The 27,319-nt window shown below is 31.6% G+C and overlaps 2 protein-coding genes across 3 annotated transcripts in view; one reads left to right on the top strand and one right to left on the bottom strand.

Annotated features, from left to right (window-relative positions):
* The window catches only part of LOC145328169 (uncharacterized), a 183,478-nt gene that overhangs the window by 121,777 nt on the left and 34,382 nt on the right, over positions 1 to 27,319 (bottom strand). The gene's annotated exons all lie outside the window — the stretch shown is intronic.
* Positions 1,091 to 25,457, top strand: LOC145328156 (uncharacterized). Its single transcript, XM_080171739.1, has 7 exons — positions 1,091 to 1,163; positions 1,590 to 1,664; positions 2,920 to 3,143; positions 5,851 to 5,917; positions 20,547 to 20,622; positions 23,536 to 23,599; positions 24,270 to 25,457. Exons 4-7 carry the CDS (start codon positions 5,865 to 5,867, stop codon positions 24,380 to 24,382), a joined length of 306 nt encoding a protein of 101 aa, XP_080027865.1. The 5' UTR covers positions 1,091 to 1,163; positions 1,590 to 1,664; positions 2,920 to 3,143; positions 5,851 to 5,864; the 3' UTR covers positions 24,383 to 25,457.

Raw genomic sequence — 27,319 nt, 5'->3', positions numbered from 1 at the left:
TATTAAATCTACACATTAATAAATGTCCATATAGCAAAACATAAACAGAGAGATCATTTTTTGAAGACTGAGTAGGATTCAACATTTTATACTTTAGAAAATGTAAAAAAACTCATGTTTTTAGACAATTTAAAAGTTATATTTCATGTGGAATTGATAACCCACCTAAATGATTACAAATACTAGTTCAATATGTAAATAAAAGTGTACTGTGTTTTGTTTAAAAAAAAATTTCTTTAATTTTGGTAAAAATTATTGCACACTAAATTGAACTTTTCTGTTAATTTTTAACGTAAAATTAATTTTTGAAAAAATTCTTAATTTATATGTATGCTATGGAACAATTAGTTGATAGAATGTTACCCATGTACTTATTCAATTCTACTTAATTTATTTATTAAAGCTGGGGGGCTAAAGCGGTGTTTATTTCTATATACAAATTTTGGGGTGAAGTAGATCCCCTCTTAAAATGTTTGAAAATAAATCAGATTTAACCATCTCAAAAAAAACTTTTTTTTTAAATGGGGGGGGGAGGCCGGAGGGGGGTTGGCAAAGTAATGACCATCTTAACGGGATTCTACTTAACGCCATTAACATATTGGTTCTTTGAAAAGTTTTTATTATATTTTATGCTAGGTGGAATTAACTACCTGAATTCTATTCTATACTTTTTTTCTTTGCATTCATATAATAGCTATTTCATCATTGTTCATAGTTTTCAAATCTAACTACTGCGTCATCCCGTAACTGGTTTTTTAGGCCTAGTTGGAAAATAGGCCTGGAATAATATTTTCTTACGTTTCCCATCCCTTATCCCTGATTACTCTGCCTACGAAAATGTTTAGATCATGGAGAGAAAACGAAGTAGCGGGTTTCGTCGTATTTTTACAGCAGCTTTTCTCCTATTCCTAGCCCCTGCAGGGGGCTCTAACCCTGCGGGTCAATTTCCTACCAAACCCTGCGGAGCAATCATTAACATTTACCATAGCCTATCAAAAGCTAATGTGAAAATACGACGAAACCCGCTACTTCATTTTCTTTCTATGATCCAATTTTTTTTAAATATTCAATATTCCTATTCCTATCTATGTTTAGACAATTAGAAGCTAACAGAAATATACATACATAATATTTTTGCTTTATATGCTTCAGAGATGATCTAGGTATTCTATCAAAACAGCTTAATTTTTGTTAGCGTAGCTACTCTATAACAACCAGATTATAAACATCAATGCATACATTTCAGGGGTACTTTAGAGAGGTAAGGGGGGGGGGGGCAGTTCCACACTTTCAATTGAGATTTTTTCAGGGGGATAATTATTCTAGTGGCGTTTTAACTTGGGAGAATATAGGTTTTATATAACATTTTCTTATTCGTTGGCTTAACAACTTTTGGCGCTATAATTGGTTAGTAAATTAAGATGGTAAATTAAGTTGAGTGTTCAACGTTTCAATTTACATAAGGGGTAATTCTGTGTATCATCATTGGGGATTTACATCAATTTATCGTTCATTTGCTTATCCTTTTAGATCCCTGTATATTTCAATATATTTTGAGCGTATTTGATAGAGCACTGACTAACTTGTAGATATATATTCTGAGCTTTGTGATTAAAAGAAACACAAGAAAACAACAATTTCTTACATAAACAAAACTTAACAAGGTATAGTTAGCTAAAGAGGCATATATACATGTATTTGGTGGCGCAGCTACTCTATAACCCGAGTTTGTCTGTGTTCATTTAGCAATAATAAGTTCAAATAATTAACTATAACTATTATGAGACATAAAACAAAAATGTTATAATTTACAATATTTCCCTTATTTAAAAATAAATTAAAATCAAAGGGGGTGTTATTGATTGTTTATTTTTCACTTTAGGGAAGGTTAGGTAGGGCTATATTGGGAACTAGGTAAACCCACCTGGTTATGGACCCTCTGCTGGGATAGGCCCCATTTTTTAAAATTTATTTCAAAAACCAAAGGGGGATATTTCAGTGTCAGCCACCTGTAAGCCTAAGGGAAATCAACTTTTTACAATTTTGCAAATCAGCTGGAAGTCTAAACCTGACCAAAACTTGGGGTTTCCCTGTTTTTAACGCCTCCAATCGGGTTAAACTTTAAGGATCTGCTGCGGCTGCTGAGCCCTGTCTTTTTCAACATATATGTATATTTGTGTATATGTTTATGCTATGCTACTTGATAACACAATATTCCTTGCTGTTAAAAATAACATTGTTTTCTTTTGAATTAACAAGAAAACAAGGAAAATACACAGAGAAAGAGGGGACAATGGGCTGTTTACTTCACTAGTCCCCAAAGTTTTAGAATACCGAATACTTATGAATTGCTTTTTGATTAATTGGTTTAAGTGGTCAAACGTTTCAACCACTAATTTCAATCGTAATTTTGTGCCTCATCATTGGGGATGTATATCATTTTTTTTGTCATTGTATTATCCCTTTAGATCCCTGAGGAAAATGTATAGGCTACTAAAAATAATTAGATGTGATTGTGCAGGTGCAGGTTCTTCTTATTAATATCTCTGGAATGTCTTTGAACTACTTTGAAATATAAATATAAAAATTAGCGTAGTTTTTGTTTGTAATTTTGTACTGTAGGTCAGTTTAGGTTAGGTTATATAAGGTACTGGGATTCCCCGCAGGGATAGACCACCGTACCTATAGGCTCCGCAGGGGTTGAATGTAAGGAAAAAACAAACAGCCCAAAAAAATTAGCGGGGGTGTATCTGTGCTCAACAAGCAATCTTGTATTCTGTTTTCTATTAATCAACAAAAATTGTGTTTGTTATTGCTTAGCTACTTAAAACAAAAATGACCTTGTTTTTGACTAATTTTATTATATTAAGAATCATATAATTTCTTTCTAAATCTCTTTAGCATACTATAAAATTTTAGGTTACTGAAAATCTACAAAAGAAAATTGAAGCAATGAGTTTAATGTCAGAAAAGTGATTCATAGCTAACAACAAAAACTTCGCTCCACTGTCCCATCTAGTTTGATGGATACGTGCGGGACAGACACAGAACAAGAACAGCAAATATTCATCACTAGCCATCTATCTATCTAGCTGGGTATCGAGATTTCTATCTACTGAACTTTTAGTCTAAATTGATCTTAGGTAAGGTTGTTTATTTTTCACTTTAATAAAGGAATAAGTCTGTATAATGAAAATAAGTTATAAGATAAGCGTAAAATTAAATATTTTGTTTATCTGTAAGAAGTTCAGCAATGAGAAGCTAGAAGAACAAAAACTATGCTTTCCCTTAAAGTTCCTTGCGAGCAAAGGAATTTCACCTCCTTAAATTTTAATAAAGTAAATAGAGGGGTGGGTAAACTGGGGGGCTCTAACCCTGTGTGACTTATACATACGTTGCTCTAACCAGGCACCCAATATAACCTAACCTAACATTACCCAAAGTAGAAATACACTAAAAACTACACACCTACCTACCCATATTTTCAATATATTTTAAAATAAAACAAGGATGACAACATCCATAAAAGCGAAGCAATAAAACGGTAGGACAAACGGACATTAACACTTGTATAGTGTCTGAACTGAATAATCAGAATATAAAAGTATGATAGTCGAAGTAAATTTGTTGAAAAACTGCTTGATACAGGATAATGTTTATGTACATACTTACATTCTTATGACTTGATTATAGAGTTGCTTCGCTTATAATATTGTACCTTTTTGTCCCAGGAATCAATATACCAAAAATCAGATCAAACGGATATTTAGAACACATAAAAATTTGTTGTTAAAAAAGTAGAAAAATCAACATGTTTAAAATGGACGTACGGACATTCTGGTAATGATTATAGAGTTGCTACGCTTTCTAAATCGGTCCTAACTAGTAGAGGAATCATCATGCAAAGTTTGAAATCGATAGGACAATTCTAACATGCCTAAATTAACGAATAAAAGCTATCTATCTCGGACGGACGGACAGATATACGGACGGACGGACGGACCGACCCTAATTATAGAAAAGCAACGCTTTTAAAAAAGGGGTTTTATTTGTATTTATATAAAGAACAGGGCGGTATTTAAAGATTAATAGGCAAACGAAAAAACTTATTATTTCTTCCTTTTCCCCATTTTGTTTGGCATATGCTTTGATAATTTCCAGGTTTATACAAATACACTCAACTAAATATACAAAAACACCAGGAATAAATGGATTGGACAATGAAATTTGAAATCCTATCTCTGAGACCATGCAGTGATGATATTTTATTTGTTTTCATTAAAAGCATGAAAATTGTTATTCATACCAATTACTGAAAACCTTTGAAAAGCCATTAATAACATTTTTTGAAGCATTTTATATTCTAAAAATCTGTCAATAATAAAGGAAGATGCTTTTACTTTTCCTAATTATCTTGTAGTTGCTTTTAGGCCTTTGATGTCCAGGAAGCAATTTTATTATTGTTTTAATTGATATTGTAGGGGTTTTTTCTTTCAGTGCCATATCCCCCTCCCTGAAAAAATACACACACACACATACACACAAACAAAACTTACTCACAGAAAAATCTTACTTTTATACACAAAAAATGCCCACAAAACAGGCCCCATACACACACACACACATATGAAAACACACAATCATTTTAAAAAGAACAACAAAATCCATATAATGAAACTTATTTAAAATTCAGAAAAAAAATTACCCCACTAAAAAAAATTTCCTCCAGATGTAAGATTTATTTTTTTTGGGGGGGGGGGAGGGAGAGGCAGGGGAAGTTAAATCCCACAATAAGGGGGTTTAGAGGGATATGTTAAAAATTCCCTGGTTTTTTAAAAGCTAGGGGCCGGGGCTTTAAACCATAGACCCCAAAAAAAACTAGTGGTTTTGGGGGAGACTGCCCTTCTCAAAACTTTTTAAGGTTGCAGCTCAAATTAGATAGAGGGATAATCGATCTTTTGACTTTTAACCCCCTCCCCCCACCCCCTTGGACAACCATGTTTGCTTTTTGCGTTACTAAGTACTTTAATTATTAAATAGGATTATATTTTTCTAAATTCCAAAATTATAATTTACTTACAAACAGACTGACATACACTCTTATAAAAGCTTTGCTGTATACACACATGGAAAATCAAAGTAAATTGTACACATATTTACAAAAACATTTTTATGTTTTCTTTTTACATTTAAATGAATTATAAATTTTTATTCAATTGAAGGTTAACACATGCAGATATTTAAAACAAAGAAAATACTAAAACCTAATTTAAACCCAAAAATCACAGAAACACCCCCCCCCCTATCTTTAAAAATAAATTTATCCTAAATCTGCGGTGCTATTCTGAACCCTATATAAACTAACCTGACTTAAAGTAAAAAAAGACATGAAAACTTTACCCCCCTTAACTTATTTTCAAATTATTTTAGAATAAGCAGGTGTGGGGGAAGGTGTTTTGTGCTAGTTATTTTAGGGGACACTGCCAAAAATTTAGTAGATAAGCAACCTTACAAGACTTTGTCTTTATAATGTATCAAATACGCAGAAATTACGTAATCTTAGACATTTTTCACATTTAATTTTGATGTTTAAGATGGTACTTCTTAATGTCAATGTCGGCAGCTGTCTTCAATCAGATTACTAAATAACATTATTTTGTGTTAAACAGCTAAGATGTTTAGTGCGGCTACAGCTGGTACTTCTTAATGTCGGCAGCTGTCTACAATCAGATTACTAAATAGAATTCATTTTTAGGTTACGCAGCTAAGATGTTTAGTGCGGCCACAGCTGGTACTTCCTAATGTTGGCAGCTGTCTACAGTCAGATTACTAAATGGAACTTATTTTTAGGTTAAACAGATAAGATGTTTAGTGCGGCCACAGCTGGTACTTATCTCAATGTTGGTCGTCATGGACAGTAAGTTTTTTTTTCTTCGATAAACAAGGATGAAAAGTAGCAAAGTAAAGAAACAAGGATGAAAACATCCTGAAGTAGCAAAGTAATGAAATAAGGATGAAATAAAGAAAACAGGGATGGAGGGGACATTGGACAGTTTATTACACTAGCCCCCAAAGTCTTTCAAAACCGTTTTTTATTCGTTGGTTTAACAACTTTGGGGACTTTTATAGGATATTTGATTGGTTTGTTCATTTAGTTGAGTATCCAAACGTTTTAATCACTAATTATAATCTACAGAATGTGTAAATTTGTGTATTATCATTTAGGATGTCTTATCCCTTTAAATCCCTGAGAGAAACACAAGGGCAAACAGGGATTACACTATGGATAATAAAATATTTGATTCCCCCTGGTATTAAAAACAAACTTACCATTCTCACATAAACAACCCCTTAAAATATGTTGTCATTTATTTCCCCGAGGTAGCCATTTATTTCCCCGAGGTAGTCATTTATTTCCCCGAGGTAGTCATTTTTTTCCCTGAGGTATCATTTTTTTCCCTAGTATCATTTTTATCCCCGACGTAGTCAATTTTTCCCCCGAGCATGGCAACCGGGGAACAGAATCTCAGTTCTGCACCACATGCCACGCACGACTGAAGTTCCGATGTCTATACAGTCATATTTATATGAAAATCTGAGAAAATATTTTTAGAAGATTTTAGAATTTTTTTTTGAAGATTTTAAATTTTTTTTGGAAGATTTTAAAATTTTTATTAATTACTAAAAGAAAGCATAATTACCTAGGGGGAAAAAAATTACTACTTCGGAGAATAAATGAAAATTAAAAACCAAAATTAAACCTCATTTTAGCATAAAAATGATTTTTTGTTTAAATGAGAATGATATTCATTCCTAAACAAAAAACTGGATAGGAATACCCCATTCCTGTAGTTTGAATTATTGGTGGAACCGTTTAGATAATACTATATAGTTTTTACTAACCAATCAATATTCCACCAAAGTTCCCACTGTTTATAACGTGTTTATAGAATAGATACTTAAGGTATAATGAAAATTAACTAAAAAATTCAGATGTCCATCTTATATAATAGCCGAGAAAATCATATTGTAGAAATTTAACAAGAATATATTTTCAAGCATCTTCCTTTCTTTAATCCCTGTAATATATTACATCAGTTTTTAAGGGCAAAACAATATTGACTTTTTAAAAATGAATGCAAATGAAAGCTAGAGGGCTAAATTTTTTTGTGCAAGTCCCCTGTTTAATAATGAATATCCGACCTTTTATAAGTCTAAGTCAATTTTCGCTACCTTCACCCTTTTATTTAAACTGTTTTTAACCTATTTTTTAATCATATATCAAAAATATACTATGACACCAGTAGAATCAAACTACAGAGCCCAAATTTGAATTAAGTCCCCAATAAACTTTTTTGGGGGGATTTAAAAATTAATTTTATATGTTGCTGTGATCATTTTGACGGGAGCAAAAGCAACTTTTAGTTTAGGGTTAAATTGTTTCTTACAGAACAATTTTATATGATTCAGTTTATATCAATACAATAATAAAAAAAACTCTACTCTGTTCGGTGGAAATAATTTTTTTTCTAAAACAATCAATTTCAGTAAAAAATTTAACATAATACAATAAAACACATAATGCTAAAGTTAAACCAATAAGATTTCTTGTTTCATTTCAATTATTTATAATTTCCGAAAGAGTGTTTTCACAAAGTGACTTATTTACAATGTAGTTAAATAATTTTTATTTAATTAAAATGAAAAGAATGAAAACTATACACGTAAAAGATACATACTTTTTAAAAATATTTTAAAAAAATAAGTTTGAATAATCTTATTTTATATCATATTTGTATATGTGTCAAAAATAATTTTGTTGTATTGCATAAACATTTGTTGACATCATGTCATCTTGTCATCAAATTTAACCCTTTACAGCCAATTTTTATGTGTTTAAAATAGGTGAACGAACACAAACATGTTAATGTTAATTCATTGGTATATTGTAAAGATTTAACTTTTTAGTGAATTTTTATAGTAAAATCATAAGGCCTAATTTTACTCTATACCAGAATACAATATTTATGAAGCAAAACACTCTAAAAGCTACTAATTTTACCCAAATAAAAAAAGACCTTTTGCTTTGGTCAAAATGACCACGGCAACAGTAAAAATTAATATTTAAATCCCCCCAAAAAAGTTTATTGGGGACTTAATTCAAATTTAGGCTCTGCAGTCTGAATTTGCTGGTGTCATAATATATTTTTTATGTACGTTTTAAAAATAGGTTAAAAACAGTTTAACAACCTTTGTTTTTAGGTCTTTTTTTACTTAAAAATTTCAAACGGCTGTAATTTTCTTATTTTGAAGCTAGAAGAACAATTTTTTTCCAGAAAATGTTTATCTTTATGTAAATTTTACAGTAGAAATATCAAATATAAATTTCAGCGGCCTCAGCAGTACTTGGCAGCTGCCAGCTGCCGCATTCGGCGGTCGGCGGAAAAAAGGCGGCGCATCTTTATGAAATTTGAATACGTTATGTAGACATGTAAGAAAAGCTTAAGTTTTAAATTTGAAGTCTCTAAGTCAAAATTGCGGCCACAGGAGCCTTTTAAAGATTTCTGGAGACCTGGAGCATCAGGACCTGCTGGATCATACCTGGAACCTGAAAGTGACTTGAACACCTGTATTTCATATAAGGATATACTACTAGAGGATATTTTAGTATTTTGGTATGACAAAATGCTTTGTTTTAGTCAAAAAAATATTTTTGCTCTTTACCTGGATGACCCTGCTAGGTTTTCTGGCATCCTGTGCCCGCCAGGATGGAGATATTCAAAAAAATCCAACTCTTAGTTATGTGTCATACCCATACTTAAAAAGTCACGCAGTTTGGGCTTTTTATCTTTCACACACACAAAATGAGATAGAAACCCCCCCCCCCCCCCCCGACCGTTAAGGGTTAAACAAATTGTGTCACAAAATACTTACATATAGAGATATAAACTTAGTTAAATAAATTGTGTCACAAAAGAAACTCAGATAGCGACTTAATACCGGCACTTTTCATTCTTAAAAATCTCAAATCTTTGTAAACAAATATCTATTCTCTATCTCTGCGTTTGTGTTTTCAGTTAATTGAGTCGTAGTAACGCAGAAAACTAATATTTTAACAATAGATTTTCTATTTTGAAGTATGCGTCTAACTCTAAAAATATACATATGTCTGTCTGTCTATTCGTCTTTAAGTTGTAACTGTTTCTATAATTATGTTCGGCCCGTCCGTCCTTTCTTTCGCTACGGAATGCCTTAATAATTTATCTGGGCATGTTTGGATAGTCAATTGGATTCAAATTTACTTGATGATTCCTGAAACAGTTAGGTGCAATTAAGAAATATAGTATCTCTAAATCATTGAAAAAAATTCAGTGACCATTTCACCATGTTAATTTTTAAAAAGATATGACAAAAATTTTACGTGATGTAGGTATTATATCACAATCCACATAATAAAGTAACAGGATGTCTGTTTGTTTGTTTGTCTGTCTGTCTGTTTGTCTGTACCGAAAGATCTCGCTGACCACTAAACCGATCATGTTCTCCTTAACAGGGTAGCTTCTCATTGGTCACGGGAAGGTTTATAACTATTTTGGGGGAAGAGAAATCACAATAGAAAAAAATTTACCAATCAACACCCCCTCCCCCCCCCCCCCAAAAAAAAAAAAAACTTTAATTTTAAAAAATAGGTTTTGGGACTCAACTCCCCCCTCAAGTGCCTCAAAGGGCGTAGCCGCTAGTTATATGTAAAGTAATGATTCACAGGATGATTAGCCACAATCGAAGCTTCTCTATAATCAAGTCAAAGAACTTAAAATTAAATGTCCTATTTTAAGGAATTTGCGTTATATCCATATCAAATTTTTTATTTTTTTCCGTCTGATTTGTCTAGCTTCAATGTTATGGATGTTGCTGACCTTGTTGGCATGTAAAGACATGTCTACCTAATCTAGAGAAACAATATTCACTGAACATGTAAAAAAATAACAAATATACAACAAATTTAAAGGTATATTTTGAAACATATTTTTTTCATTCAAGCATATATTATCATTATTTAATACTAAAGATTACGCCCCTAGCATCTAGGGGCTCTGTATTTAAAGGGACAGAAAGAGGCTAGATAAATAGCTTCTAAATAGCGGGATCTATGTGAAGCTTACCTAGAATAGTAAACTCAGTCATTTCAGTAGTTATTGAGATCCTATAAAAGGAAATTAATGATTTATACGCAAGCAGTTGGATGTATGCTTGTGTGTAAAAATGTATTGCATGATCTCTGAAACCCCTAAATAGGATTTTTTGGCAATAATTTTTAAGGGAATATTGTCTAAAAGAGGTATCCCAAAAAACACACTCTTTTAATTTAAAAAAATTCTATTGGTGTTACCTTCCATCCTCCTCGTACAAAAAAAATACATTGGAAAACTTATAGGTCAACTATTCTTCTCCAATTACTCTATCCCTGTCTGATGGCCAAATTTGGGCAGTTTGTTATGATGCTAAAATGTTTCAATATTTTTAATGGATTTATTTTCAAGCCTGAAATGATAAATTATGAAATGTAAACGGAACACAAGAATGAGATTATGTTCATAACGGGCACAGCTTTTAAAATTTTACTTCTTTTCTTGTCTCTGTATCAATGTCTCTTTCTAACCTTAAAATACTTGGCATTCGGCGACCAACCCACAATTTGAATTTTAGTTTTAATAGGTAATGTAAAAAAAAACGGGGGAAGGTGGGTAATTTTTTATAGGAGCTATTTCTTTTGGGAGGGTAATGAAAATATTTTTTTTATGCATGACCGACAGACTGACGGACAAGTAAAATTATATCGACAATTGACGAAATTTCAGCCGACTATCTTCAATAGCAGCAGAGAAAATCGCATTTCCGTCATAGCGTTACAGACGGATTGACGGACTGACGGACAGACAAAGTGATTTAATGAGTAGCTTAGCTACTAAAAATATAGGTCAAATAGGAAAGTGTATGCGAGAAAGTTTTATTTTTAAATAGCCTATAATTAATAGTAGGTAATTTTAAATCTAAAGTTCAAACTTTTTGCACATTTTTTTTGTCCAATTTGAAATTAGCAAAAATTCAGCATTCTAACTTATTTTTATTTTAGAGTAACAAGATGTTTATTTGTAAGTCAGTTGTTCATTTAACATTTGCTGCTTTTTAACTTTTATGACAACATTTTTTGTAAGATATCATTATCATATACATCGGATTTTTGGAATAATGATTCTTAAAACAACAAAGTTCAAAACTAATTATAAGCGAAGCATCTCTATAATCAAGTCTTAATCATGTAAGTATGTCTTTAAACAGAAACTTAGATTTACGCAATTTTGTTTATACTTTAATTCTTTTTTAAGTTTTGACACTCAATTACAGTTATTGTTCGTTAGACCTTCCATCTGATTTTAGAGCTTCGCTTTACTGAAGATTGCCATCCTAGTTTTTACAGAAAATAAATGGGTAGAGATAATGTTCACTCTTTTCTTGAGTAAGAAGTATAAACAAATAACACGGCACTATAATTATTTTTCAAGTATTTACAGCTATTAATTTTAATTTTCAAGTAATACATGTACTTGTAAATAAATCAATAAGAGCTTTTGGAAAGCGTAGCAACTTTTTATCCAATAAATTCTGTCATTCCAAAAAGTTATTCGTCGATGTTTTATATTATTAGTATTCAATTTTGCACTTAAATTTTATTTTAAGTGTTAATGTTTTGCCTTTAAAACTTTTGGATCTAGTGCAGTTTACGGTAAAATGTTCCTGGTAACGATTATCTTAAAAATCTCTATGAAGTTTAAAGCTAGCTGTCAAACGGCTGAAATTAATTGTCATGCCTGCACACAGTTTTAAGCAGCATATGAAGGCCTATAAATAATGTGGAATAACCAAGATCAAATGATGTACAGGGAAAGTATCAGTAAAGAAAAAACGTGTAAGATAAGCCTTATTGCGTATTTATGTGCACTGCGAGATAATTGTGCATTATTGAGTAATTACTATTACAGATTATTTATAGGCCTTCTTTTGTTAATTAAAACTTTGTGCGAGCATAATCTAGACGTTCCACCGTTTGGCCGTTTAAAGCCTTTAAAGATGATAATTTTTTGGAGATAATTGTTACCGGGAACATTTCACTGTGAACTGCACTCGATCCAAACTTTTTGCTTGTGTAAATACATTTTTACACATTTTTCTGAATGATTCATTGTTAAAGCATAGATTTTCTATAATGTGAAAGTTAGTCCATATAGTTATTGACTAACTTTCAATTCAAATGTAAGTTTGACTTAAACATAACATTAGATAACAATCTAAAAATCTTTAGTTTTTTTAGTTTGAAGCCTTTAGACATGAAGCATTTTAAATTAACAATTTTTAATGTATTTCATATGTTATAGACTTTAAAATTTCTTGTGATAACGTTTTCTTATTCGTTGGCTTAACAACTTTGGGGATTTTAAATAAAATTTGATTGGTTGGTTCATTAAGTTAGATCTCCAAACGTTTCAACCACTAATTGAAATCTACAGAAGGGATAACTTTGTGAATCATCATTGGGGATAACTTATCCCTTTAGATCTCTGGTTTATCAAAATCTTCACAAGAATATTCTGTTTTATTTTATAGCAATAATTACATACTTACGGACAAAGAATAAATGAGAAATTTTTTTATAATTTTTATCCTTTAATGTTAATTTTCTTTAAACAAGGATGACAACATCCATAAAAGCGTCAAAACTGAATAATCAGATTATAAATGTATAACAGTCGGAGAAAAAATAATAATTAAATTTATTGAAAAACTGCTTAAATACAGGTTATTGTTTAAGGACATACTTACATGTTTAGTAATTGATTATAGAGATGCTTCGCTTATAACATTGTACTTTGTTGTCCTAGGAATCAGTATATAAAAAATCTGATCAATTGGATTATTTTATCACATAAAAATTTGATGCTAAAAAGGTTAAAAAGCAACATGTTTAATATGGACGTAAGGACTTTCTGGTAACGATTATAGAGTTGCTTCGCTTTCTAAATTGTACCTAACTACTACGGGAATCATTATGCAAAGTTTGGAATCGATAGGACAATTCTAACCTGTTTAAATTAACGAAAAGAGCTATTTGTCTGTGATCATTTTAAGTTGATGAAATATATAATGAGATTGTATTTATAAAAAATATTTCTCGCCAATTTTGTATTTTTAGGTTCGATGATTTTTTGCATAAATAATCTCATACCAAAAGGGAACGTAAATTAGTCAACAAAAAATCTTTATATAGTACTATTTAAAAAATTGTTTGTATATAAAAGTGACAGGATCTTGCAAAAAGCTTAACTGATATGGTTCTCCCTTTTAGTGAAGCTTCTTATACGTCTATAGTAGTATAATAATTACTTTTAGGGAGAGTACCTTATCCTTTCAAAACAAAAATTTAAAGTGGAGGATTGACCCTCTCCCGGCACTTTTTACCTTAAGTGCCCCTAGAGGCTTCTATGTACGTAGTCTAATGATCATTTGTTTTAAAATCTACAAAATTTTCAGCCTATTACCATTTTCTTTTTCTCCTATACATAAATATGTATATTTTTATCCAATATTTTAAATAAGAAATTTTTCGCTGGATTTGGTTTTAATCAAATTTATGAATTTCAGATTTACATAACTGTGGTTTATTTTATAATATATTTGTATTAAAATAAAATTTATGTTTTCTGATAAATTTATTTAAACTATCAACTAAAACGTATTTTTTTTTAGTTAGGTTAGGTTAAGTAAATGTTAGATGAGCCCCACACACAGAGTTTTTTTGCTCCATAAATAATTTTGGTAATTATTCTGTCCATTTGATCTTAGAAATGATGGGCACTAACTTTCAGAAATGTCTAACAATACATCATTTTTTAGGAAACTTTAAGAAATGCAAAAAAAATAGGTTTAGGTTTAGGCATATCTTATATACTAAAATAGCTGGATGAAAGTATGTTCCTGTAAGATCTCGTCAACAGTTTGACCGATCATTTTACAATTTTCTTGGGTGCTCTATCCTTGCATTTGATATCTAGTTGGGTGAGTTTATCCACCTTAAAAATAATGTTCCGAATGTACATTTAAGGAAAAATATACAACTATTAAAAGAAGAACTGCAGAAAATGGGTTAGAAACAATTAACTAATTTTAGAGTTAATTAGTCAAGTACATTTCTCAGTTTTAAGGCAAGAATGGGTATAGATTTTCAGTAGTTATTTTAAATTTCAGACAAAACCCCTAATAATTTATATAATACTAGCGGCTTCGCCCCTAGCCTCTAGGGGCTTTGCCCCAAGATTTTTGATCAACCTAATTTTTCGTATTTTAGATTTAAAATGAAAAGTAAAAATAGAAAATTTATTTTGGGGGAGGGAGAATTTTTTTTTTTTTTTTGGGGGGGGGGGGGTTAGTCGACCCCACTATTTTGATTTTAGTTTTAGAAAGAAAGAAAAAAGAAAATAGCCTAAAGCCACCACAGGACCAGTAGGTATATTCCCTGAAGAGTATAATCCAATCGGTTCAGTGGTTATCGAGATCTTAAGGGTGGGACACACAGACAGACAGACGGACGGACGGACAGATAGACATCATTCTACTTTGTATTATAGATAGAATAATAAAAAACTACAATTATGTCCACAAGTACCATAAAAATTAATTATAACATCTTTTTTGTAACAACATTTTCGTTTAAAATTTCATTTAATGTTTAAGCTATTAATATTTTTAAAAATTTACATATCTATCCTATAATGTAAAGTAGTAAGTTTTTTTTCTGAAGCTGAAGATATTAAAATTGCTGGCCCGAATGGGTTGTTTTAGGGAAGCTTTATGTAGCTTTATGAAGATGTATAGTTTTAGGCTATTTTCCAAACTTCCACCGCATTTCCCTAAAGGCTAGGGGCGAAGCAACTAATGCTATTATACCACCTACCTAGCTATAAAGTATGTTTACAGAATATATATTCTTGTCCTTTGCGAAAGTAAGGAAATATAAGGAGTGTATAGTACGTGATAGATAGAGTGTCTCCAACATTTTTAGTTTATATTTCATTGAGAAATATAATTTTAGTATTACTTATTTATCACATCACAGATAATCTTTATTTAATTTTTTGTGTGGCTCAGAACCGGTTTTAATTTAATAAAAAAAGTACGCAAAAACCCCCAATGATGACATACTTATATACCCTTCTGTTGAAAATATTGGTTAAATAGTATGCAAACTGCTAATTAGTACCAACCAATTAATGTTTGTTTTATACGCCAATGAAGGAGATAAATTGTTTGGGTACCAATATCAATTACATTCTAATGTTCTACCACTCCCTGACAAATTAGGTAATAGAAGTTTAATTTGTGTTCTTTTGACTTTTACAATATGATTGATAACTTATATTACGTAAAATAATAAATGTATAACAATAGATATACAATTCATATAACTATCTGGATCCAGTGTTGGGGACATTTTGAGTTGCTAGCAAATTGCTTTATGCTCTCATGTAGTGTCTTGGCTGTATTAATATTTCCGATGCTATTGGCTGATATTCAAAGATCCAATTGAAAGTCGGCACTGGGTCCACGAGGTTGTGACATACAGTTATTTAACCCCTTCCCCATTACTATTTTACACAAAATAAAATTTTTTTCCGTAACTTTCGAGGCTAGATTTTATACAAAAGTACACAATTTATTTATTGATTAGTTGTTATTTTATGACTTTGTTTAGTTCAAATGTCAGAAATATAATTCTTCCTCTTTATTTTCGGACACCCAGTAAAGCATTTAAAGTACATTGTTTTCTATTCTTAGTCAAATTGGGTCTTTGTGTCATTAGGCTGCTGCTGTTTAACCCTATTAAAATAGTGTTTGAGGCAGAAAAATTTCTGTGCTTGCACTAAATAGGACAGCTCTAAACCCCTGTTAAAGTGAATTATGTAAAGTTAGACGGGAAAAGAATGTGTTTCAATATCCCTCTAAACTCCAGTTATGTAATTTTAACCCCTCCATAACTTATCATAAACTTTTTTTGAAAAGCGAAGATTTTTCATTATTAGGGTAGGTACATGACAGATAGCTATTTTCGTTAATTTAAACAGGTTAGAATAGTCCTATCGATTTCACACTTTGTGTAATTTAAAACATGTCGATTTTTAACTTTTTTGACAAAAAGTTTTGTAAGTTATAATTATCCTATTCATCTGATTTTTGGAATACTGATTCCTATTATCACAAGGTACAAGCATCTCTATAATCAAGTCCTAGAAATGCAAAAATGTTTTGACGTAAACAGTATCCTGTATTTGAGTAGTTTTGCAACAAATTTACTTACAATCTTGTTTAGATCTTTGCATTAATATTTTTCCTTCCGTTTAAGGGCTTTGCTTTTATGAATATTGTCATCCTTGTTAAATGAGTAAATGAGGCTTTACATAAGAAGTTTTAAAAGAATTAGGGGGGGGGGGGAGGGAGGGGGGTCCACTGGACGGCTACAGGGAATTTTCTGAAATTCCAGAACATTAATTATATTTGAAATCTATCTATTTTTAATGATAACAATTGTTTTTTCCTAATTGGTTCATGAATTAATTGGTCATACAGTGTTCACGTGATATTATGAACACTTTAAACAACATTTTGTTATTAAATACGGCAAAGAAAGCTATTTCAATGCTTCGCCACTAAATTTAGCACATTGTAGAATTTAGAATTAAAAAGTAAAAAAAATGAAGTCACTCAAAGATAAAAATCTTATCGACCCGCATTTGTGATGTAACAAGGATGACAGCAACCATAAAAGCGAAGCTCTGAAACGGTAAGACAAACGAATATTAAAACTTACAGAGTGTCAGATATATAACAAGAATATAAATGTATATTTCTAAACAAACTTAAATTAGTTGCAAAACTGCTTAAATACAGGACACTGTTGAAGGACATACATTTTTAGGACTTGATTTTTAAGATGCTTAGCTTATAACATTATTCCTTAATGACATATAAAAAATTGTAGTTAAAAAGGTTAGAAATCAACATCTTAACGAACTTACCTAATTGTTATAGGAATCATAATGCAGAGTTGTAACTCGATTCCAACAGGTCTAAATTAACGAAAAGAGCTAACCATTACGGACGGACAGACAGACCGACCCTAAGTAAAAATGACAATTACGCCCAAAATTAGTTTAGCCGTGATGCAACTTAAGATAAGTAAGTAAGTGACAGATAGACAGACAACCTGACCTATATTATAGCTTCGCTGCTAAAAATGTAGGTTATATTTTTTGCGGTCTGTCATCGCAACTTATCTGATGTATTTCAACAATTTTAATTCAATACCTGCCTCTCAGGTTTTATATGCGTAGCATCTCTAAAAAGAGTGTCAACTTCCCTCACTTACTACCTGTACTAATACCTCTTTAGTTATCATATTTGTTCTTTAAAAGTATTGTAAAAGGCGTTATGTTAAATCCGTTTAAATTAGGTACAACTCCCCTAGAGATAGTGGGAGGGAGGGAGGGTAAACCTACTACAAGTAAAGCCATCCTATGATAGAGAGGTATGCAGAAGGGGGTGTAAGAAATAAACCTTATGTGGGTGTCAAACCCTTAGGCACAATACTGCAATCATATAAGAAATAAGTTTTGTTAAGATTTTGCTAAAACCTGAACCAATTAACGCAGGGAAGCTTTACATAGGTATTAACAATGCTAAGAATCTTTATCACGTTCAGATCTTAGAACTAGGTTTATAGAGTAATCATACTGTTTATTTTATTAAATTTTAGGACAAGAATTTAATTATGATTATAAGAAAAAAATATAGTATTCACATATTGTGATGAATTATTATGTTTTTAACAATTTGTTCTACATTTTCCTGGAAAACAAATATGTTTATATTTTCAAGCAAAAATGTAAAAAATCGTGTTAGCCTAAAACGTCCACAAGACCAGTAGGTATATTCCCTAAAGAGTAGAACCCAATCGATTCAGCGGTTATTGAGATCTTAAGCTTCAGAAGGACAGATAGACAGACAAACATACATCTTTCTACTTTGTATTATAAAATGTCTGTCTGTTTGTCGTTTTATTTCGAAAATTGAATAAGATTATTTTATCAAAATATTAGTTGCTTGTTATTCCTTCGCCACTCACAACAAGAGTAATCTTTTTTTTATACCAGCTATACAATATAGAACTTTTTTGCCAAGTTCTAGTAGTAATTTCTTTAAAAAATTAATATATTTCTATTGGATTGTTTATAACTAGCGGCTACGCCCCTAGAAGCCCCTTGGGTGAATTTGAAGGGGGGGGGGGAGTCGACCCCCATCCCCAATTTATAATTTTAGTTTTTAAAAGAAAAAGTTAAAAAAAGACATTTTTTTAGGGGGGCTATTTTTTCTAGGAATGATTTATCTTGGAAGAATAGTTGTAAACCTTCCCAGGACCCATGCAAAGTTGTAACGGAGAACTATATCGGTTCAGCGGATTTCAAGATCTTTTCAAGTAAACACAGAAATCATGTCATTTTTATAAAAAGGATGGGCAGAAATGTTATGTTTATATGAACATTTGAAACAAGGTGGGTGATGAAAGGCAGAAACAAGTCTGTGGTGGTCGATATCAGGCATTAATTAATTGTACATTATAGAACCTAAATGTAAAGTATATGGATATTTCAATATCAAATTCTCCATGTTTATTGTTTAACCACAATAAATCATTGTACGACCAGAATATTCAGATATTTTTTTCTAAATTTGATTTATCATGGACAGAATGCTGAATTACTTCTGTGTCGAAACTGCTGACCAATAGGCATCTGATTTACTAATGTTGAGTTATATCTGCGCTATTTATTGACGCATTGTTCATACTTTTCGCATATTGGACATTTTAACCTTGCATTGCATAATTTTTTAACATATTCCTACCCCCTTTATCACTAGAAATGAGAATAAATGATACATAGTAGAAAGAAAGGAGGCCAATATACATACAATACATGACACCCAGGAATTTTCGGGTATAGTCCTTTCCACGACATCCCTCCATAAGGGGCGATTCGTCGTATTTTTAAAATGGCTTTTTATAGGTTATTTTAGGTTAGGTTAGGTTATATTGTGTTAGGTGATTGTCCCACAGGGTTAGGTAATTGGCCCCGCAGGGTTAGAGCCCCCCGCAGGGGCTAGAAATAGGAGAAAAGCTACTGTGAAAAATACGAAGAATCGCCCCATATGGAGGGATGTCGTGGAAAGGACTACACCCGAATTTTCTCATGATGGAATATGAAAACCAGACCAAGTTTGTAGAGAGAAAATTATAGAGTCCAAAATTTAAGCATTTTGCCTACCCCAATTTGAAATTTGGACCTAAAAGCTTTGCTTGAGGGTCTTGTGTTTATAAATTCTTTCATATTGTTTTTGGTGCTTTAGCATTTTTGGGCTTTTAGAGCACTGATAACTCCCCCACCCCTCTAAATTTTGATTAAATAAAAAATCTAAGGTTGGTAGATTTTCCTTTAAGTCTAACCACTGTGGAGACTATACCCTGCAGGGTTATCCAGTAATTAAAGTAACACAAACTTACAACTACTCCACCCCACCCCCCCCGGGCCCCCCCCCCCCCTTTACTCATTTTACTTTTTTAAAGGGGGTAGAAGGCTTATCAGTGTTCTTTGTGTTCAATCGCCTATTGTTTTTAAAACATGGTAAAATTCGTGGACCCTTTAACAGCAATATGTGTTATTGAAGCTAGATATTACCAGTTTTAACAGTTTTTTTTTATTTACCTGAATTGGAAATTCGTAATAGATATTGATTGTCTTTTGTGTGTAACTTTTGTTGTTGCTAGGCTGATTATAATCATTATATAAAAGTAACAGGATGTCTATCAGGATTTCTCTAACCACTGAACGAATATGTTTTTTCTTATATATTCTAATGGGTCCTGGGAAGGTTTTTAATTATTTTCAGAAAGGAGAACCTCTATCGTCCAGAGGAAAATGACCAACCCCCCCCCCCCAAAAAAAAAAAAAAAAAAAAGTTCATAAAACAAGCACAATTGTGTCAATAGAAGATTTATAGAACTTTAGATTTTCAAAACAAAATTACGATAAAATAGCCAATGAGAGGCCAGTATACACTTTAATTGACCAATGGTAAAATTTATGCTGGCCTCTCATTAGTTATTTGATCGTACGACGTCATAATGTTCCCTTTCTTTGGGTTTGAATTATAAGTGAAAATGTTTAGACACTGCACTGTATTAACCAATTAGTATTTAATAAAAGTCCCCAAAAATTCAAGCCAACGAATGATAGCACGTGTTGGGTACCAGTATATTTAATTTACAGTTAAATGTTAACTTCATTGAGATATATTTAATGTAAATTTGATGAAAATTTTTGAAATCTCCAAAAGAAAATGTTCTTTTTGAAATTAGATCTAATTTTATTTTTATTTTTTAGTGAAAATAATCTGAAGAAACATCCTAGTCGATACAGCATCAACGACGTTGAAAAGAACGACATACATCATTCCAGGGTGAGTTGTATAGAAGTAGTGCTACTCTACAATTGGTAATAATTATCCGTATGTTATAGGCTAAAGCATCAATTGCGTATACCTTTCGCGACACATACTAGATACTTTGACCTACTGCTGCTTTATCATGAACGTGACATTAATAAACGAGTATAAGGAATGTCATGGCCTTTGAACTGGTATAACTAATTACCATGTACGGTAAGGTCTTTAAGACAACGGTCATGCAAGCAAAGGGTTGGTTATCAGTTGGGAGTTACCTAAACTTTATTCTGTAAGATATGGAAATTAAAAAAAAAATTTAAACAATAAAGATTTCAATCCTTATAATAAAGTCTGTTTGTCTGTCTGTCTGTCTGTTTGTCTGTACCGAAGGATCTTTTTAACAGGTTAGCTTCTCATATATATTATAGGTTTATAATATAATATAGGGTTTATAACTATTTTGGGGGAGGGTACCACCACCCTCCCAAGATAAATCGACCCTAGAAAAAAATTACCCCCCCCCTCCAATTTTTTTTTAAATTTTAAACTAAAATTTAAAATGGGTGGCTAGCAACCCCCCCCCCCACCCAAAAAAAAATTCACCCTCCCCCCAAAAAAAATTTAGGGTCGTAGCCGCTAGTAAAATATATAATGATATAAGAAAACCAAATTTCCATGATATTAAAACAATCAAAGAGATTGTTTGTTTTGTTGTAGCTGGATAAAGTGATTAAAAAATCAGCCATGTGACGTCATAAAAATGAGGGAGATGAGAGGAGAAGTGTGAACGAAAACCCATAAAAAAGAGATGGATAATCTCTAATTTTTATGATGTCACAAGGCTGATTTTTTGAGACACTTTGTCCATATACGTTTTGTATGATTTTCCTCTATTTGGCTGACTTGAAAAGCTTTGCATCAATTTGACATGATTAAGATTTATTTATGAGAAAAGGTTAAACAACGTGTTCTGTAGAGCAAAACTATTCTGCAACAATTTTTTTTCTCCATTTAAGTTTAAAAGCTGCCCTTTAAGGGAGGGAGGACAGAAGGGTTTGATTTTGTAATAGTTGTTTATCTCATAGTATTACACACAGCTTTCCGTGGATATTTAAATGAAAAAATTATTAGATTAAAATCGGTTTTGTTAGCCCTGAGGTGCCGTAGGCCTGGTTTAACGAAACTGGTATTAAATTTAAATATTTTTATTTTAATATTCGTGGAAATTACGGAAATGATATTATTCAAAACTACTTTTTCTTCTCTTTCGATTCTAATCATTTTACATCCTAAACATTTAGTTTTATGAAAATGAATCTAGAGCCACAGCTATTCTACAAGTAGGGTATGTTCGTACGTTTATTTCATTATTATTGAATATCAGTTGATTGATAAAGCTTCGTTTCAATGCAACATAATGGTCTTGTGCCTTAACCTGTTGTAAGTCACGGCTTATTTATGTCGACGGACAACTTTTTTCTGCTGCTAAAAAACAAAGCATACGCAATAAATACAAATTGATATTAATAACTTTGAAATCATGAACAAATGCATCATATGAGATTAACCATTAAGGGTTTTCTTTGTTTATAACAATTACAGTCTAATGTTGACAATTTAAAGATAGTATCGCATTCTTTCATAGACAGCTATCCGCGGATAGTATTAGGAATTATAAGCTTATTTCCAGTTTTGTTAGACCCGAGGGTTCGAAGGCCCGGGCAAAGAAAACTGAAATTAATGATTAATATTAATGATCTCCATATTATAATCCGTAGAAAATTGTCTATAATACTATATGATACACGATTTTTCAGTACGACTGAGAACCGGTTCTAATCTAGTGTATTTCGAAACCATACTTTTAAAAAGCTTCTTCGAAAAAATGTATCTCTACATAACATAAGTTGCAATAAAAACACTATAATTGTGTAAAAAGTAAAAATAGTTTTCCAGATGGTAAACTGTAAAAATTATTTTTTTATTCATATGCTACATTCTTGTTCTGAGAATGAATGAAGTATTATCTCAATTTACCCCCCATTTACATATCCCTGTAAACCTGGCAAAACTACACAAAATCTAAAATATTTGCATAATATGAAAACTTTGACATCCAATAAATTTGTTAGCAAAACCCGTTTTTTTAATTCACCTATATCCCCCTATAGTAATTGTAATCGAATTGTCTGGTATGAATGGGGCTTTGGGGTTTATATTATACTGGCCCCAAAGGTTCAAAGGGGCGTTCTGCTATTCGTTGGCTATTGTGCACCTATCATCTAGGAGCTCTGTATTTTAAGCGGGCAGAAAAAAGCTTACCTAAATTATTTCAGTTAAAATCTTAAGCTTCATACAAAAAATACCTTACTTCTTTATATATTAGGATTGAATCTATATAGTTATAAAAACTAACATTGTTTAAAGTTTTCCACCATTAAGAGTTTAATGGGTGGCCCACTAACATTGCTGGTTATTCTACCAATTTGTTCTGGATGGCCTAATCTTTAAATAAAAGAGAACTATTTATCTTTAAACTTATGCATTTTATTCAGGAAGGAAGGGAATACTTGATTAATATATATTAATCCTCATAATAATGTGTACCGAAGGATCTCGCTAATACGAAACCGATATGGTTCTCCTTTACAGTGTAGCTTCTCATAGGTTCTGGGGAGGTTTTTAGCTATTTTGGGGGAGGGCACCACTACCCTCCAAAGAGAATTCGAAAACATTAAAAAAAAATAAAAAAAAGTAAGGAGCCGCCCAGCAGATATTTTTGATAAACAGCTGTTCTTAACATAGATTGAAAAAAGAAAAATTTTACGCTTCCCTAGAGGCCTCTAGGGGCGTAGCCCTAGTATAAAAATAAAAGAATCAAAGTGGAATTTTACACATTTCTCCAAATTGAAACTAATTAAATTTCAGACTGATTTACGGAATCACCAGATTCACCATTTTGATCATTCTGGCAAACCAGATAATGCAACAGGTACAAACTTTTTGTAGAGTAGCTACTCTATAGCATTGCTTAACCCCCTTTAGCTATAATCGAGAGGGGTGAATAAAGGAGGTTGTGAGCTTTAGAGGGTGTATTACAGTCAACAAGAGGAGTGTTATTTTATTGCCGGTAGGGTATACACACACACATTAATGACCAACCCTCTATATAATCAACATACCAAAAGTCAGACAAATCTCCTTTTTGCTGTGTATAAGGGGATGCAGACCCTTAATATGAGGAATATAGAGTCGTATTGTGGGATTTATCCACCTTTATTAAATTTGCCAGGGGGGGGGGGGAAGGATAAACCCCTTTTCTGCATGTCACTGCTCTGAAGGTTTTGTTTGAGACCTTAATTTTGATTAGTTGGTTCAAACTAGTAATTTCCAGACTTCACAACCAATAACTTTAATCTACATCATCATTGCGGATGTGCATCTATTTATTGACCATTGCCTTATCTTTGAGATTTCTGATAATATGGAACTGGATGTCTGATAATTAGTGATTGTACAACATAAAGTAAATCAAAAAAAATTTACATTAGTACTAGAGCACAAATTACTTCACCCTCCTGTCAACCGCTATAAGGTGATTACTGTGTGCCTAACAGAGATTTTATTTCCTAAACACATTTTATAATCCATATTTTTTTCAGAATCTCGGTTGAGTAGGATCAAATCTGTGTTGTTAACCTCCTTGTTTATCTCCATTATTATTGGATTCATCATTCTAATTATATTTATCTCTAATGGCGGCCTACAAACCTGATCAGCTGATCATGGGTTAACAACCGGTTATACAGTACATTCGAAAGTGACGTCATCAGTTTGGCTGCCATGTTATAAAATGGCGGCAAACTGGTGGAATTTTCAAGTTCAAGTTGAATTGTTGTTAAAATATTTTTTCCGTACTTTTGTGGTAATGAACGCACAAAATTAAATAAAAATTCATCTAAATTTTATTTCAAATAGAAAATTTAGAAAGTTTTCTATTTATTTTATTGAGTCTTTATCCATGAAGAAGCAAAATATATATTTCTAATTTTAAAGCATAAAGTTAAGCCTATTATTTTTTAAATGTGCCATGTAATTAAACTGGAGTTTTGATAGTTCTAAATTGTGTCAATTTTTAAATGTGCTAAAATTGAAATATTTTTAAAATGAAATTAAAGAAATATTGATAATAAATGTACAAAGACTTTAATAAAATGAGCTTTAAGATTTTTAAATGTAAACTTTTTACAAATAAATCAAAGTAAATTTTATATTTGATCATTTTCTGTCATCTAAATTGTCAAAATAGTAAAAATTATTAAACACTGATTTTTTAAAAAGTTTTATTCTGTAAGACTATATTTTATATGGTTTAGCCCATATGAAAATATATGATATGAATTATACCCCCAAATAATTTAAATAAATAAAGGGGGTACTTTTTTCGCTTTAATCAAATGCTCTTATTAAGTCAAACTATTCTTAATTATGGTTAAATCATTTGGTAATAATTAAGAACAGTTTGACTTAATAAGAGCATTGGAGTAAAGGGTTGCACGCACCCAACGTTATGGAAAATATGCGATAAAATGACCCCCTTAATAACAAAAGTGATTTTTATAGCATTTCTGTCTTTTGACATATTAACATCTTTGAAATGAATTTAATAGCTGGAATCACATAAAATATTTGGGTATACCCTCTCCCAAATTGTTAATCTGACTACTGTATAGGTTACCCTGTCAAATTGTATACCTAGATTTTATGTGATTCCACCTAATCTTAAATATCTAGTTTATAATGGATATAGAATAGTGGATATTGTGAAACATTCTCCCATACCACTGTGAGCTACAATTGAATCAAGACAAAAGTAAGTGCCGAGCCCTGGGACCTAAGTAGGGTGAAAATGTACATAAATCCTTGATGATTCCAAGTGGAGACAAAATATTTCAGCGGGGTCTTTTGGTTTTTTTTCAATTTTAAGTTCTGAAAAAAAAATTGAAAAAATATGAAAATCTTTAATAAAAAACAAACAAAAAATAATTTTGAATATTTTTTTTCACAAAAAGATACAAACAACTTATATACATACCATAAGCTTTAAAAAAAATCATAATTTTCAAATTTAGACCTTTAATATAACGATTTTTAGAAAAAACCTAACAACAAATTCTAACATACTTCTGATCAACATAGCAATAAAACGTCTTTTGCAAAATCTTTATCATTAAAAATAAATAGCACTTACTAAAGATTTTTTTTCATTTAAACTTATACTTTTTGCATTAATTAACTTTAAAGATTGATTTTTTTTAAAAAGAAAGGTTGCGTGATTTTTTATTCATAATTTATTGCCCAATTTTAAGATTCAGACAAAAAACCTTACTGATTTATATCATGTGATACTCGACTAGCAGCGGCTATGCCTCTAGAGGCATATATGGGCCCTTGGGTTGGGGGGGGAAGTCGAACCCCCCTTACAATTACAGTTTTTTTTAATGAAAAAGTTAAAAATATTTATTTTAGAGAGTTAATTTTTTGGGATGGTGATGGTACCCTTCCCCTAAATAGTTATAAACCTTACCAGGACATATGAGAAGCTAACATGTAAAGGAGAACCATATCGTTTCAGTGGTTAGTGAGATCCCTTGGTGCACAAAGACTCACATAGAACCTGTTACTTAATTATAAAGATACATATATACACAGAAGCTCTACAATCAGAGTATGTCTGTTTGTACATCAGTCTGTATAAAAACAATACATAATATATTTATTTGGTACTAGCGGCTACGCCCCTAGAGGCCTTTAGGGGTACTTGAGAGGGGAAGAAGTGGTTGAATTCTACAATTAGATTTTTATTTTAGGCTTTAAAAAAAGTTATTTTTGTGTGTGTGTATGGGTTCCTTTTCTAGGAGGTGATTTCTCCTAGGATGGTGGAGGTATCCTCCCAAAAAAGTTATAAACCTTCCAAGGACCAATGAGAAGCTACATAGAAAAAAAGAACCATTGATCATTGTTACATACTATTCAGGGATCTAAAGGGATAAGACAATGACCACTAAATTAATTTACATTCCCAAATATGATACATGGATATCCCTTCTTTATGTTTCAGTTAATGGTTGAAATGTTGGGCACTAAATTTAATAATCCAACCAAACAAAAATCGCAACAAGTCCCTTAAGTAGTTAAGCCAACGAATAACAAATTGCTATATGAAACTATGGGGACTAGTCTAATAAACAGCCCATTGTCCCATCTTGCTCTGATTAATATATCTTTGCATCTGTATGTTACACTTGCTATTTTCTTTATTTGTATTCTTTTAAACTTAAGAGCTTCACTAATTATGGATGTTGTCTTCTTTTTTTTTCCTTGTTAAATACAATTACCTAAATCTGGATATTCTTTGAGGTTGATAATTACAATTATGTTTTATAAAATGGAAAAAGAACACTTTAATCATAATTCAAGATAAAAATTATTTTATCACTAGCGGTTTTGCCCCTAGAGGCATCTAGGGGCCCTTGATAAGTGGGGGGAAGTTGACCCCTCCCCTACTTTCAGTTGTAGTATGTAAAAGAAAAAGTTTTTTTTTAAATGTTGGGTAGGAACTCTTTATTTTCCAAACTCAAAACTACTCAGGACCATGAAAAGCTGGAACCAAAAGGAGAACTACATCAGTTAAGCGGTTATAAAGAATCTT

This window comes from Acartia tonsa, chromosome 9 (genome assembly GCF_053477335.1).
Source record: "Acartia tonsa isolate MP-2025a chromosome 9, ASM5347733v1, whole genome shotgun sequence".
NCBI lineage: Eukaryota > Metazoa > Arthropoda > Copepoda > Calanoida > Acartiidae > Acartia > Acartia tonsa.
This window is presented reverse-complemented; position numbering and strand designations above follow the sequence as displayed.

Bases quoted from the DNA above. Each gene is read 5' to 3' on its own strand.
- LOC145328156 (XM_080171739.1), top strand. From the start codon at position 5,865: ATGTTTAGTGCGGCCACAGCTGGTACTTATCTCAATGTTGGTCGTCAT. The intron at 5,918-20,546 runs GTAAGTTTTTTT...TTTATTTTTTAG, and splicing joins AATGTTGGTCGTCATGGACA to TGAAAATAATCTGAAGAAAC. The intron at 20,623-23,535 runs GTGAGTTGTATA...ATTAAATTTCAG, and splicing joins ACGACATACATCATTCCAGG to ACTGATTTACGGAATCACCA.